This window comes from Vigna umbellata, chromosome 9, assembly GCF_029865625.1.
Source record: "Vigna umbellata cultivar VRB3 chromosome 9, Vumbellata_1.0, whole genome shotgun sequence".
Classification (NCBI taxonomy): Eukaryota; Viridiplantae; Streptophyta; class Magnoliopsida; order Fabales; family Fabaceae; genus Vigna; species Vigna umbellata.
In genome coordinates this window covers 7,913,560-7,929,251 of record NC_142173.1, presented here as the reverse complement: position 1 = coordinate 7,929,251, position 15,692 = coordinate 7,913,560, and the positions used below count along the sequence as shown (strand labels likewise).

General features: G+C 36.8%; 1 protein-coding gene and 1 pseudogene across 2 annotated transcripts; both read right to left on the bottom strand.

Moving 5' to 3' along the window:
• Nucleotides 1-2,967: 2,967 nt before the first annotated feature.
• On the bottom strand, nt 2,968-5,059 carry LOC148192452 (uncharacterized; annotated as a pseudogene).
• A 3,327-nt stretch (nt 5,060-8,386) lies between these two features.
• On the bottom strand, nt 8,387-13,731 carry LOC124842896 (cold-responsive protein kinase 1-like). Of its 2 annotated transcripts, none has more exons than XM_047319493.2 (7): nt 13,616-13,731; nt 12,985-13,095; nt 12,527-12,642; nt 12,027-12,237; nt 11,704-11,941; nt 11,428-11,578; nt 8,387-9,226 (listed from the first exon to the last, which is right to left on the bottom strand). In XM_047319493.2, exons 1-7 carry the CDS (start codon nt 13,722-13,724, stop codon nt 8,846-8,848), a joined length of 1,317 nt encoding a protein of 438 aa, XP_047175449.2. In that variant the 5' UTR covers nt 13,725-13,731; the 3' UTR covers nt 8,387-8,845. The 2 variants fall into 2 exon arrangements, with proteins under 2 accessions (XP_047175449.2, XP_047175446.2); XM_047319490.2 differs by lacking the exon at nt 13,616-13,731 and adding an exon at nt 13,380-13,572.
• Between the last annotated feature and the right edge of the window lie 1,961 nt (nt 13,732-15,692).

Below are 15,692 nucleotides of genomic sequence, written 5' to 3'. Positions count from 1 at the left end.
AATTCCAAATCTAAGTTATTTTGCTGAACCCCGAACGGTCTATGACCGTACCGGGACGAGCGTCACTTATCAGAGGGGAGATTAAAATTCCAGATTTCTCAAGTTTAACAGAACTTTCCAGATTTCAAATTTATAACTTTATAACTTTCATTCCAGATTTAATTCATCACTAACATCATTCTCATACAGATTTCAACATTTTAATCATTCCAACTCTACCATAATCATACTCCATTCATACGTAATCAAATCATCATGCATTTCAAACCACCAACAATATATACAATCCACGCAAACAGTGATCGTTCATGACAGATAAATCAAAATCAGAAAACCAGATTCCATAACAGTGGTCAATCATACAGCTCAAACATCATGCAGTTCATACATGCACAATAACAGTGATCATCCATACAACTCAAACCTTACATTTTTCATTCATACAACTCAGATTACACAACATGCAGTATAAATTAAACACATAAGCTTCCCTTACCCGGATTGCAGTGAACTTTTAACAGTATAACTTGCTTCTGTCCAACTAGGGCTTTCTACCCGCTACGCTCTTCCTTACGCTCCTCAACTAGGTTTAACCAAAGAGAACTCAGAAACTCAGATTTTATTCTTTGCATGCAACTGAAACAGTGTTCCTAGAAATTCTAGATCTAGGTTATGGTTTGGAACTTACCAGTTACAGGATCAAAAGAGGTTCGGATCAAAACGAAGCTTACTGGCCCGTGAACGTTTCTATGGTTTCAGAAAACTGATTGAAGTTGAAAGAAGTGAGAAATGGTAGAGAGAAGATGAGAGTTCTTAGTGAGAAGTTGGAGAAGATGGAAGGTTCCTAGAGAGAAGGTGGGGAAGTCGTAGAGAGAAGGAGGAGAGAAAGAGTTTTCCAGAATCAAGAAAGGAGTGTGCGTGTAGAGCGAGGGATGAGTTTTTTTTTCTGAGAATGCATGCCTTGTTTCCAGTGCCGAACGAACGTCCGCTCCTCGTCAGCCACGTGCATTCCACTAACGTTTTCCAGATTCCTCTCGCAGTGACACCTGGCGTTCTCTAGTGAACTGTCGTGCTCTCCGAGTGACACGCAAACTGCGCTGCGTTTTCCCCACTCCAAACTCCATGCAGCGTGACACCTGGCGCAAGCTGTTGGAATGCTCCTCCCTGCTGCCGCCACGTACGCTGTTGAAGTGTCTAGTTCTCCAGTTGCCACGTGTACTCCAATGTACGTTATTTTCCAGGGTCTTACATTCCCTCCAACTACAAAAATTTTCGTCCTCGAAAATCTAGGTATATTAAAGTGTAGACGGAGTACTTTGTCCATGCTAGCAAACCTTCAACTTATCTTGTAATGTCGTCATTCTTCTCGTTCCAGACCACTTTCACCCATCTGATGGATTTTCACTTGAACACTAGATGGGGTATCTCCAATACCTACTGGTTGGATTTATACAATCGTTATCCTTAAATACGAACGTGTTCTAGTCCTTCTAGTCCTAGCACATCAGACGAGTCTCCAATATATATCTAGAGTGACGATGCGTGAAAACTAAATGAGGATTAGCCAATTGAGAAGACAATGATATCTTCATACGCTACCGTCCCAAAGCGTCTACAATCCAAGAACATTCGGCAGCAGCTTCCTAGGACAAGTGACTTCGTCCCACACACATGTCTTTAGCAATTCTTCAATGTTGACTGGTTCCAACTATAACGAACGGTTATGTTTGGGTAAGGACTAAAGATTTATGGGAAGATGATAAATTACAAGGGAACCGTGAAATAAGGAACCAGTAGATGATTTTGAAATAAAGAGACATTGGATTTGAAAGGTTAATGGATTGGTAACATCATACCGAACGAGAGAAATTATCATTAGGAAGAGTCACAAGTTTTCCAAGAGGAAAAGAATTAATATTGAAGTATTTTACTATTGGATTAGAATGTTGAAAGGATAAACAGAAGCAACAGATGAGAGAGAACATAAAAGATTAATCTGAATATTCCGGAATAAATTGATTATGGAAACTAAGACAAGTAGATATATATATATATATATATATATATATATATATATATATATATATAGCAAATTCAAGTAAAGGGTATAAATGACGAACGTTAAAGGACGAACTAATCCGAGCAGTCAAAGAACCCGACCCTTAACAACCTAGTATAACGGATTCAGAATAACCTTGGATATAAAGATCGTAGACCAACTTTAAAAGGAACAGGATATAATCAAACGAATATTTAGTGCCCTGAGAAAGAGTGTTAAATAAGACCAAGAGTGAACATTTATTTACTGGTAATTTGGGACGAACGCTATTTAAGTACGTTCTGAAATTCAAAGTATGGACGAGCGACCGGTATAAGACCGTACACTTCTTAGAACGAACGCTCATTTCGAAACCGAGCGCTTGTTAAGAACGAACGCTCGTTTCAAGACCGAGCGTTATTAAGACGAACGTTCAGTGTCGAACCAAACGATATTTAGGGCGAACCCTAGGTAGTTGATTGAGCACAAAAATAGAACGGACGTGCTTTTAGAACGGACGTTCGGTGTTAGACTGAACGCTAACTTAGGACGAATGCTCAGTCTAAGATCGAGGGTTCACTTGGACGAACGCTCAGTATAATACTAAGCGCTACTTATGACGAACGCTGGTGAACAAAACCGAGCGGTCTAAATACACTTCAATTTATTTTCAATCCTTGGACACGCTAGGCTGAGCCGAACGCTCAAACCTAACCCTTCACACAAAGGACGCTCGTCTCAATCAGAATCCTTTCCAAATAAAAGAATTCTTATTCTAAGTCATTTTCATGGGATACCGAACGCCAACATCCCATTCACATTAAATCTCTCCTAAGTTAGTCAATTCTAGAAAATAACACTCTCACTAATCATAGTAATAAACATCTATCTCACTGGTCGGATATCTAAACTAACCCAATTGTTGGTGTTTACACTGTCAGACCGAACAACTTCCTTATCACAATAATTAAAACAGTGTACGGCAAGGCAATTCATACCACAAGAAAGTGCGGTGGATGAATATACCTGAGCTAGCCGCCTCCGCTCCAGTTATCGCATATACACGCCCAACAGCTTGGGCTCGTCCACCTCTCCCTTGCTGATTCCTTCCAGCGTTCGGTGGTCTCATCACCGCTCGACCACTCATGTTGCACTCGTTCTCCAAATGTCCATTTCGTCCACACCGGTTACAGTATTTTCCTCCCACCAACTGAGGACATGACGAACGGTAGTGTGGTCCTCCACACTGGAAACAAGTAACGTTCCCGTACTGTCCGGCTTGTCCAGCAGGAACTAAAGTTTGAGAACTGCTCGTGCTAGATGGCCGACTAGGACGAGGGTAAGGTGTCCTTCTCGGAACGGTACCTCCCCGGGATACTATAAGTCCCCTACTAACTTGTTGTTGCTTCTTGTGTCGTTCAGCTTCTGCCATATTTTTCTCCAAAACTTTGGCCCTCTCAACCATGGCAGGAAACGTTCTTATGCACAAACTTGAAATCATAACCTTCAGATCACTTCTTAGACCGTTCTCAAACTTCCGACACTGCCACTCCTCACTGGTTGCCATAGTATTGAACCGCACAAGATGCTTGAATTTATTGGTGTATTCTGAAACTGACATACCCCCTTGAACCAGCTGTAAGAACTCAACTTCCTTTGCAAAACGAACGCTGTCAGGGAAGTATTCTTCATAAAATTTATTCCTGAAAACTTCCCACGTGACTGGTTGTTGAGCGTCCGTTAAGATGGCTCTAGCGCTCGCCCACCAGTGGCTTGCTTCTCCCGTCAACAAGTACTCAGTGTACGCTAAACGGTTCTCATCCGGACACCTCTTAGCATTGAAGATCCTCTCCATATCCCTTAGCCACTGGTCCGCCTCATCAGGAAGACCCTTTCCATTGAACTTTGCCGGATGATGTTGGAGAAAACTCTCCAAGCTCCATTCTGTAGCAGGCTGGGCAGCGTTAGAAGAGGATGCTCCTGGCGCGCCTCGGGTAGCAGCAAGAATATCCATCAGCTGCCTCTGAGTTGATTCTGAATTCACCCGCGAGGCCTCCAAACTTTGCATTGCATCCTGATTCTGCCTCATCAAAGCAGCGTTTTGCTCGATCAAGGTCGTGTTCTGTTGTTGAAGTCTATCAATCACAGTTTCCAACATCCTAGTGTTGTTGGACGTGTCATGTTCACTTGGTTGGGGTGGAGGAGGTAGCCTAGGTGCCATTCGTTCTCTGAACACAGAGGAAAACGAACGTTAATTATGTTCCAGAGTTAAAATAATAATAACTCATTAAACATACAGTAAGCACACAGCAAAAACGCAGTGCACTCATAACCCTACAGCGTCCTTTAAGAGAACAAAACTGCTCTGATACCAATAATGTAACATCCCAAAATTATACAGTCATCAACTATATACTTAGAATAATTACACGTATCAATAACCCAAAACAGTCTTAAAACACAGGGATCGACAATAACGAAAGAGGATGAACGACCGTAAATGAAGAAATAATTTAACGAGCGCTTACAAAAGATAAGGACGAACGGTTTACAAAACAAATACCGAACGTCCAACTATAAACAAACCATAAAAGAGCGCTCGCTCACAGCCGCTCGCTACTCTAACTACACTAACTAGAACCGAACGCTCACTGTTCGGCCTTCACTTCAACTTCTACCAGATTTTCTTCAGCAAGCAACCCTTCTTCAAGCCTTTGTTCAAGGGATGCACCACCATCTGCTCACACCCACAACGGATGATCATCGCATTTTGACAAGACGGAAAATACATGGACAGTAGACAACACAATGGAAATGCAAGGGTAAGCTTATAATATTTAATTTATACAATCAACACATACATTTACATTTCAATTCGTACAAACAACATGTGACTTATCCAATAACAAACATAAAAATACATATATATAAGACAGACCGTCCGGACTGTATGAACCGTGTAGCTACAGGCGTCCTTGCACCCGAGTGATGTAGTAACTGGGATACCCTCAACAGCTGCCACTCGAGGTTAATCCTTCGCCCCTGCTAAGTGAGGGATACGAAAGACCTCCTGCCATTCCCACATATGACTACTCCCTTCTACGTGAAGATGAGCATCACGGAATATCAGGATGGACCAAGCCAGCATTAGCATGCCCACAGTCATACTTTACAAAACTCAATAATCAATCATATCTGAGACGTTCCTCCTTGGAACGCTCGTTAAAATCCATTTCCAATAATTCGTTCACAACATCGTTCGACCATATTAAACGGTTCTCATATTCACATTTTCATTCTGTGTTCCACTCTCTTAAATTCATTAACGTTCATCACTTAATCAATAGAGACTATCGTTACAGTACTCCTACATCCTCGTTTCTGAACAAAAGAAACGAACCATTTATCCACTTAATACATTTCAACACTAAAAATTTTGAAGGTACTGATCTTAGAAGATATGGATGATACTTAGAAAGATTTTAAGTATAAAGACTCCAGGTAGAATCCAAAGGATACAACCAGTAAGAAAATATTTAGATAAACAACCAAATATGATTAAATTCAGAAGACAACACTGCCAGTCAAAGAACGAACGTTAAATAACAATTTGGACGAACGCCAGTTACGTTCGCATTCAGAATTCAATAATAAGGACGAGCGTTCAGTTATAAAACCGAACCCTCCTTTAACGAACGCTGGGTCAATGACCGAGCATAAATCCGAACGAACGCTTGGTATAAACCGAGCGCTATCTAGGACGAACGCTTCGGTATAAGACCGAGCGCCCATTTGGGACGAACGTTTAATAAAATGACGAACGCTCTGTAAAATGAACGTTCGACACAAAGTCGAATGACAGCAAGGACGAACGCTCGACTTAAGGCCGAACGTCATTGAGGACGAACGCTCGACTTAAGGCCGAACGTCACGTATTTATAAAGTTTCAAATATTTATCTATACTGAGCTGAACCGAACGCTCATTCACAAAATTGGGGACGCTCGTTCTCGAGCAGAATTCCTTCCAAATGAAGGAATTCCAAATCTAAGTTATTTTGCTGAACCCCGAACGGTCTATGACCGTACCGGGACGAGCGTCACTTATCAGAGGGGAGATTAAAATTCCAGATTTCTCAAGTTTAACAGAACTTTCCAGATTTCAAATTTATAACTTTATAACTTTCATTCCAGATTTAATTCATCACTAACATCATTCTCATACAGATTTCAACATTTTAATCATTCCAACTCTACCATAATCATACTCCATTCATACGTAATCAAATCATCATGCATTTCAAACCACCAACAATATATACAATCCACGCAAACAGTGATCGTTCATGACAGATAAATCAAAATCAGAAAACCAGATTCCATAACAGTGGTCAATCATACAGCTCAAACATCATGCAGTTCATACATGCACAATAACAGTGATCATCCATACAACTCAAACCTTACATTTTTCATTCATACAACTCAGATTACACAACATGCAGTATAAATTAAACACATAAGCTTCCCTTACCCGGATTGCAGTGAACTTTTAACAGTATAACTTGCTTCTGTCCAACTAGGGCTTTCTACCCGCTACGCTCTTCCTTACGCTCCTCAACTAGGTTTAACCAAAGAGAACTCAGAAACTCAGATTTTATTCTTTGCATGCAACTGAAACAGTGTTCCTAGAAATTCTAGATCTAGGTTATGGTTTGGAACTTACCAGTTACAGGATCAAAAGAGGTTCGGATCAAAACGAAGCTTACTGGCCCGTGAACGTTTCTATGGTTTCAGAAAACTGATTGAAGTTGAAAGAAGTGAGAAATGGTAGAGAGAAGATGAGAGTTCTTAGTGAGAAGTTGGAGAAGATGGAAGGTTCCTAGAGAGAAGGTGGGGAAGTCGTAGAGAGAAGGAGGAGAGAAAGAGTTTTCCAGAATCAAGAAAGGAGTGTGCGTGTAGAGCGAGGGATGAGTTTTTTTTTCTGAGAATGCATGCCTTGTTTCCAGTGCCGAACGAACGTCCGCTCCTCGTCAGCCACGTGCATTCCACTAACGTTTTCCAGATTCCTCTCGCAGTGACACCTGGCGTTCTCTAGTGAACTGTCGTGCTCTCCGAGTGACACGCAAACTGCGCTGCGTTTTCCCCACTCCAAACTCCATGCAGCGTGACACCTGGCGCAAGCTGTTGGAATGCTCCTCCCTGCTGCCGCCACGTACGCTGTTGAAGTGTCTAGTTCTCCAGTTGCCACGTGTACTCCAATGTACGTTATTTTCCAGGGTCTTACATTAATGCTTTTTAATATTATCATACCGATTTTTTTTTTTAATTAGAGTACTAAACATGACAATAAAAAAATACTATTAGGTGCCAAGAGTTGGTTTAGAGTTTGAGAATTTTTAAAAAGCAATTTTGAAATTAAGATTAGGTACAAGTCAAGAAACAAAATTTTATTAATAATTTAAATTCGATTACTCTAAAAACAATTTCATAAGAATATAGTCTTTTGATTTAATTACAAAATTGTGTTTGTTCATAGTATTTTGGAGTTAAATTGCTTCAAAATACTCATCATTGAGAAATCTACATTTGACACATAGTAACCTTTACTCATAATTGAAAAAGTGGTTCGTTCATCACCCAGCAGTATGCTTTTATTGTAATCTCATTACAAGTATTTCTTCTTACACCATTCCATTGCACTTTTACATTTTTCAAAAATTCTAAAACTATTCTATGCATTTCAAAAACCTTACACTCACTTTTTTTTCTCGAATGAATTTCAAAATCTATTAAAATAATATTTCAACGAATTTTGAAATTCATTAAAAGAATTTTAAGATTTTCAACGAATTTTTTGAAATTCGTTGAAGTTTTCAAAAAATTCTTTAATGAATTATGAATTCTATTGAAGAATTTTTTTTTCAACAAATTTTAAAATCTTTGGAATTTTTTTTCTCAACAGAATTCGAAATTCGATGCAAAATATTATTTTTGAAATGTAAAGGTGTAAGGTGAAATATGAAAAGATGCAAGGAGAAATATGGGGAGACGCATGAAGAAACAGTCTCTCATTACTTAGTTCAAGTAGCATTACAATTTACAAGCTCAAAATGAGTTTTTTGCTTGAACAAAACTTAGATACAATAGCTTAAGAGCTTTTTAGTACTGTGGTTTCCTTCACCATGTGTAAATTTAGCGTACATTTACTATTAAGTCAATACAGGTGATGATTAGGAAACGATTATTGAAATTCGTAGCCATTTAGATAACAAAAACGAGTTCACTTTCCATTGACTTGAATAAAGAATTTGCATTATACAAATGTTGACAATAGAGCACACAATTCATGTCAGAATCAAATATTAAACTCAATTCTGAGAGTAATAATACAATGTGGGAGAAAGTTTAGCAACACAGAAAGTCTCAGAAAAATAAAATAATGTAAATCTACATTTCAGAAGATCGTTGAGGGGATTACACACTAAAGGGAAGTATGATGTATGAGCAAGCACTATTCTTAAACAAAGACCAGCATAAGAGACACAAAAAACCAAGCCAAAATAAACAATGCCCTGATTCAAAATACTATGGTATATGGCCTACATAGATCAACGACACTAATTTCTTACAAAAAGTTTGCCCGACCAATGAATTACAAATTTAACTCATTGATCACTGATTAATATAGAATGAGAAGAAAATATTAGACAAAAAATTTACACTCTGCTTTGTAGCCAAAAAAGACAACAAAGATTGGCTGCTTCAGAATAAGGGGGGAGAATCAAGGCTATCTAGTGACAGTCAAATTAATTACTTCGATCACATATTGCTGTGAAGGTCATGGTGGCAAAAGAGGTCATGGTTTCGGAAGAAGATGACTCATCTTGCTTCCCTTCAGCCAACATAAGTTTACCATTCTCTTCAGAGTTGCCATTTTGTTTCCATGCACTTTTGGCTTCCACAAATTCAAATATCATGCCTGGTTTTGTTACATTCTCCTCATTCACATCTTTTTCACCTAAAAGCATTTCAAGCACAATGGACATAGAGGGTCGGAGCTGAGGAGAATCCTGCGTGCAAAGGAGAGCAATCTTACAAAATCTGATTGCCTCCTCAACATTGAAGTCTCCATCTAGAAAAGCATCCACCAATTTTTCTGTCTCTCCAGCCTCATACAAATCCCAAGCCTGTAAAACACATTGACTTTTGAGTTTCCATCCACTTAACGATGATGAACATTAATATCCTATTAGTACCACTAAGCCCACATCCATTTTCAATTCAAATTCAAAGATATGTAGGAGAATGATCTATATGCTGTTTGATCCAAGCCCCTTAATCCATTTTGAGGAAATATGATTTCACTCCCTGACGCACAAAGAAATTGATCCCAGGTTAAGTATGCCTTAGTTCTACAAATTTTACATTACTAGAGCTCATTCTGTTATGATAGCTACATTGCAGCTATTGAAAATGTCTTATATTTCATGCATAGTATACTGAAACTATAATCTATAGAGACAGAATCAACCATGTTACTTGAACAAGTATAACTTGTTTCCCCTAGAGTACAGCAGCTCTTGGCCAAAACCAAGAGGTTTCACCCATAAGCCCGTCTTCTTAGCTGAAACTTTAATGTCAACATTGTAACCTTGTTTCTTAATGTGTATGAAATAGGTAACATGAGTTAAAAGGACTACCATAAGAATAGAGAATAGGAAATTGACTTTGGTATGAACACATGGTCTAGTATGGCTTCTCCTATTTACATTTATTTTTAATTATCCACAATTATTTTTTAAAGATTGATACCAGAGTTGAACACGTTGATAAGTTTCAGAAAGTCAAGACGGGCAATGGATGTGACTGCTTAAACTAACAGAGGGAAGAAGAAAATGAAGTGCCATTGAAAGAGCATCAAAAATAAAATTCTGTGTATGCATGCTAATCTCTTCTATTTCTTTCACATTGCACGAACTCCTCACTATGGCATCCAAATAAACACTTTAGAGGAGGTCTTAACATCAGCCCAAACACGATCTAACATACACAAACTAAAATCTTTACTCTTACAGGCAAGATTATAATTCTACAAGAAGAAACCATAGGAAACAAAGATATGACAGGACCTAAATACAATGTACCAACATTTCAAGAATGATTTCAGAATTAGATCTTTCAAGCAGAGATGTGTTAGACAGAATAATTTTAACACAGATATTAATATATTTCTGATAAACCAACTACTTAAGACCAGGTCTAGAGCACAAGCACAAGAACGCAAGGCTTCCCCCATTAAAAAATTACCCCTTTCAAAACACATCCAGGTCGTTAAAAATCTTCAGTAATGTCTTTTGGATTAACCAATGTTCACCAGTTTTTCCTTAGGAAGTATGTCCTTGTTTTCTTTAATACAGTATGTGGCAGAACATGGGTAGACCATGTGGAACATTTGAGGCATGTTCCAAGTAAATTCGTGAAGCAATCTTTCTGCATTAACCAGGAAAAGTGTGCTTTTGGAAAAACAAGGATGTCTTATATGGGGCATATTATATGAAAAGTGGAAGTAGCGATTGTACACTTTCGCAAGGCTTCGGCAGATTGTACACTTTTGCAAGGCCTCGGCAGATTCAACACTTGCTAAATTTACTAGCTATCCAAAATTGGAGACCATACCGTATTTACTGTATTTACAGACCAAAAAAGTTGAAGACATCTATTAGAATAGAGAATAACCACTCCAAACCGGCAAAATTGGCTGGCAAAGCTGATGGGGTATGAATTTGAGATAGTGTACAATGTGGGTGCTTCCAACAAAGTTGTGGATGCCTTGTCTAGGAGGAATGAGGATAAAGAAATGCAAGCCATATCAAAACCCTTTTGGCCAGACATTGCAGAGATCAATTAAGAGGCTAAGAAAGATCCAATTTTAACCAAAATTGGGGAAGTAATGGTCTGGACTTATATCCATGCCATGCCTCAGGAGCTTTTTTTCTAAACAGTCAAAATCTTGGGCAAATTTTATACTTTTGGGCTGAGTATAAATATAATACCAGTGTCCAAGGAGCTGCACAATGCATCCCATCTGAAGTGGTTTACGGAAGACCAACACCTTTGGCTAAATTTGCTAATAGAATGAGTGGAAGCAATTGCACAAGATTTTATGAGCAGAGATGAGGCTTTAAAGAAACTCAAATACCATTTACAGAAGGCACAAAATCAGATGGCTCACTGTGCAAATAGACAAAAGAGTTTCACAGGTTCAATCAGGAGATTGGGTGTATCTCAAATTCAAAAAACATAGACAAGTTTCGATCATAGGAGTTAAATCCTCAACTAAATCTAATTGCTTTTAGTACCTTATCAATATTTTCATAAAGGTGCTTACCCTTGTGAGAAGATACCGTTCTTCGACAGGTAAACGTCTATTTGTGTTAGGCCTCCCACTAACAATTTCTAATAATAGAACTCCAAAGCTATAAACATCTGATTTTCTTGTGACTTGATTTCGGATTGCATATTCAGGAGCAAGATAACCACTACAAAATCAAATCAGGAGAACAAATAAGAACGAAATGGGGGTAAAAATGCTAATAAACCTGAAAATTCCAAAAATCTGAAACTTCAGAATATGAACTAATTGAAGACAAAATGGTAAGCTTACACTGTTCCAGCAACACGTGTACTGATATGGGTCAGGTTTGGTGGGATAAGCTTTGCAAGCCCAAAATCTGAAATTTTTGGCTGGAGATCTTTGTCAAGTAGTACATTGCTTGATTTTATGTCTCTATGGATAATGTGGGGCCGAACCTCTTCATGAAGGAATGCAAGGCCCCTGGCAACACCTACACAAATGTTCCTTCTTGTGGGCCAACTAAATTGGATGTTACTATGGCCTGCACCTGTAAACTCAAAAGGATTAGTTCATAATTAAGATAGTTTGTTTTAACAATTCATACTCTTACCACATGACATTAATTCAATTACCAATAAGTGTTTGTGCTAGACTGTTATTCTCGAGATAGCCATATACCAAAATCCTGTGGTTGTCTTCCACACAACATCCATGCAACTTAACTAGATTCTCATGCTCTATACTAGAGATCACCTTGATTTCTGTCAAAAACTCCCGAACCCCTTGTTTTGATTCAGCTGATAAAACCTTTATAGCTACCAGAGAACCATTTCTCAGCTTTCCCTGAACCATGGAGAAATTTATCAGTCCACATTTTTATTACTTAAACTCATGATAAACTACTACATAAGTACTTATAGAAGAAGAAAACAAGAAAAAAAGGTATTGAGTTTCTCCATAAGCTATAAAAGTTAAGTGCACAAGTTTGTTAGCTCCTGGAAGAAACTCAATTCATTTTACCTTCTTAGTTTCGTTTCCTACAATAGCTTATTGAGAATTAACCCAATCAGAGCCTTAGTGGATCTAAGAAATCTTCATAAATTTTAGACTGATACCATACTGCAGCAATCACCTTATAGACTTCTCCAAAACCGCCCTGCCCTATCTTGTTTGCAGGACTAAAACCTTCGGTGGCACTTCGCAATTCCCTGTAAGTGTAGATATTGACATTCTGAATTTCTGAAACATCTGTTGCAGCATATACATTGTAACTTGATCAAAGCACGGAACATTTTGATCATATCAATGTTTTCTATATATCAGATAGTAAAAACAAAGCATCAAAAAATAGGGCTCATGCTTCCGGTATATAAGTATGCCATCTGTAACAGTCTCACCTACCCAAACCCTTTTCAAAAACGAAGATTCAACTAATAAAGAAATGAGGGTGACCCAAACTTGATTGTTATGTTTTGTGGTTCATGGAAACACCCACCAACAAGGAACAAGTCTTGGATCAGTTCAATTGAATAAATAATTTAACAAAACAGAAGCTCATCCATGGAAGACTACATGAATATTAAAGGATACCTAAATCAACTCCGGTCAATCGAGTGCCTGAGGAAGATCCTTTCTTTCTGAAAAGATTAAAGAAACAAGTCATCAGAGTAACCCTCCTGCTCCAATTAATCAAACCTAGTGCTGCAAAAGTGACAGAGATAATTGAGAATCCTCTTGAAATCTCTCAAAATATCGCAACCGCCTCAAAGGGATACTCTGAAAACAAAATCTGGTCAAACTTTTAGCAGCAGTTTCAGGAACTTCTGCTACTTGTAATATGCAATTAAAGAAATACCATTTGCATAGAAACACCCCCATCAAAGAATGATGAACAACATTCAACCCTAAAAAAGTAATATTGAATACGAAAAATCAAAATCCAAAGTCAATTTTTTCTTTTTTTTTATTCTTAATGAAAAGTCAACCTGGCTTGCTTCTTTGCGTAACCAAGTAAAATAACATTCCATTGCCATCACTCTTCAATTGTGCAACAAAAACTCGAAAATGACAGAAGGGTATATCCTATATGACATATATTGAACAATTAAATATATGAAATGGCAACAAACTACAATCATAGCAACTGCAAGAACCAAATCTAGTTTTTCCTTCTACATTTCTGCATAAAATGAAATTGAACTATAACCACAGATAAACTTACATGAAGAAGACCAATTTTCTGAAACCAAGTCTTTGAAAATGTGAATTATAAGAGAGAGAACATGTTTCTTTTGTACAGCAATGAACTTACTTTTAAAGCATGGAAGCATGGAAGCTTATAGTTGCAAAAGTAGAATAATACCTGGTAAACTTAGACTCAGTCATAATGGTCTATATGCAAAATTTTTAATTTAGTTTCACAAAATTTACTTTTATAACAAAAATATATTATTATATAAAAGATATTTTTTAATATATATATATATATATATATATATATATATGTGTGTGTGTGTGTGAGTTATGGTTTTAATAATTAAAAGCAAAAGTTACTTTGAGAATGAGTAAGGGTTTTCTTTAGCAGTTATGGCCACCTATCCCACATGCCACTTTTTTTCTATATTCCTTTTACCTTCTTAAGGTTTAAGACTTTCTTTTGAGGTATTACTTGGATAATAAATAACCTAATATATAACCTAATTTTTAAAATATTAAAAACTTGAGTGATAATAAAAGTATTTTAAAAATACAAACAATCCTCTATGATTCCGTTAGTGCTATAGTATATTTAAGCATACATATGATGAAAGTATATTATGCTTATTATTATTAAAATCATAAAATATTTATCCCAAAATTAATTAAAATAAGTAGAAAAGAAATTAAATAGATTTAATTATATTTTTTAGAAAAAAATAAAATACAATAATATTTAAAGTTAGGAGATAGTATTATAATTTGTATCTCATTTTGTTATTAAGTAAAAATAATATAAATTTTAAATAATATGTTTTAAATTGTTACACTCTTATAAAACTTATTAAATCTAAATTTTGAATATAATCATAAAAAACAAATAAAGAAATTTTTTTTTCTTTTCTATTTTATTGATCGAATAAGAATTTAAAATTTATTGAACTCTTTAATGTAAGATCCATTTTAGTAATATAAAATGACTAAAACAAGAACTACAAAGAAGATAACTTACAACAAATTTGAGATTTCAAGAGAAGAAAAATCTACACCTGAAAAACAAAAGAAGCTATAAGAGAAGAAAAATCTACACCTGAAAAACAAAAGAAGCTATCTATGTTGTTGCTTCACCACCAACCCTTACGTTGAGACAACTCAAAAGATATCTTCCCTAAGCTCACACTCATTAAGGTGATCATCGCAACAGAGAAAATACACAGACAAACAAAAATAAAAACAAGGGTAAGCTAATGATAAAATAGTTTAACATGGAAAAATAAAATTCAACATACACTTTTAATCACATAATTAGTAGAACATCTTCCACCGTTCACACATATCAAAACATTTTTCCCTTCACACCACTAACTCGGACTTGGTCAATCCCTTTACAATATAGTATAAATGTCGAGCCATGGAAGGTTTTGGACTTATGTGGTGGAACAATTGATCCACTCAAAGCTACCACACAAGGTTAGTCTTTAAAACACTGTTTGCCACCATGAAGAAAGACCCTCAGGCTAGGTCCTCCTGCTCCTCTCACGACATGACTCATCACTCTCTAATTGAGCATGAATGATCATTAGAGTGTCAAGATAACCCTATATCGGCTTCTTACAATTTATACACATGAATCCCCTAATAAGATATTACTCCTTGAAAAAAAAATTTCCAACCTTGAAAACCAGTTGAAATCATACATTTGTTCATACACTTTCACATTGAATACCAACATATAACATCACTTATCATACATTATAGAAATAGAAACACTCATACAAGTCATTAGAAATCACACAATAACGTTTTTATTCATAGCAATATGATATTCCCACTTGACGGGGGAAGAGCCAAAAAATATAACAACTTAGAAAAAAATAATAACGCAACGGAAATTCAATCCCCCTTCTTGTGAGAATCTACGAGGAGCACCAAACAAATAGAACAAAAATAGAATCCAAAAGCACATAGAGACACCAATAATTTTTAACGTGGAAAACCCCTTAATGTAAGGGTAAAAACCACGAGTCGTCCAGACCAAAGAAAAATCCACTATGATCAATAATAGGGTACAAAAGAGTCTCCAATAATAACACCAAATGGTG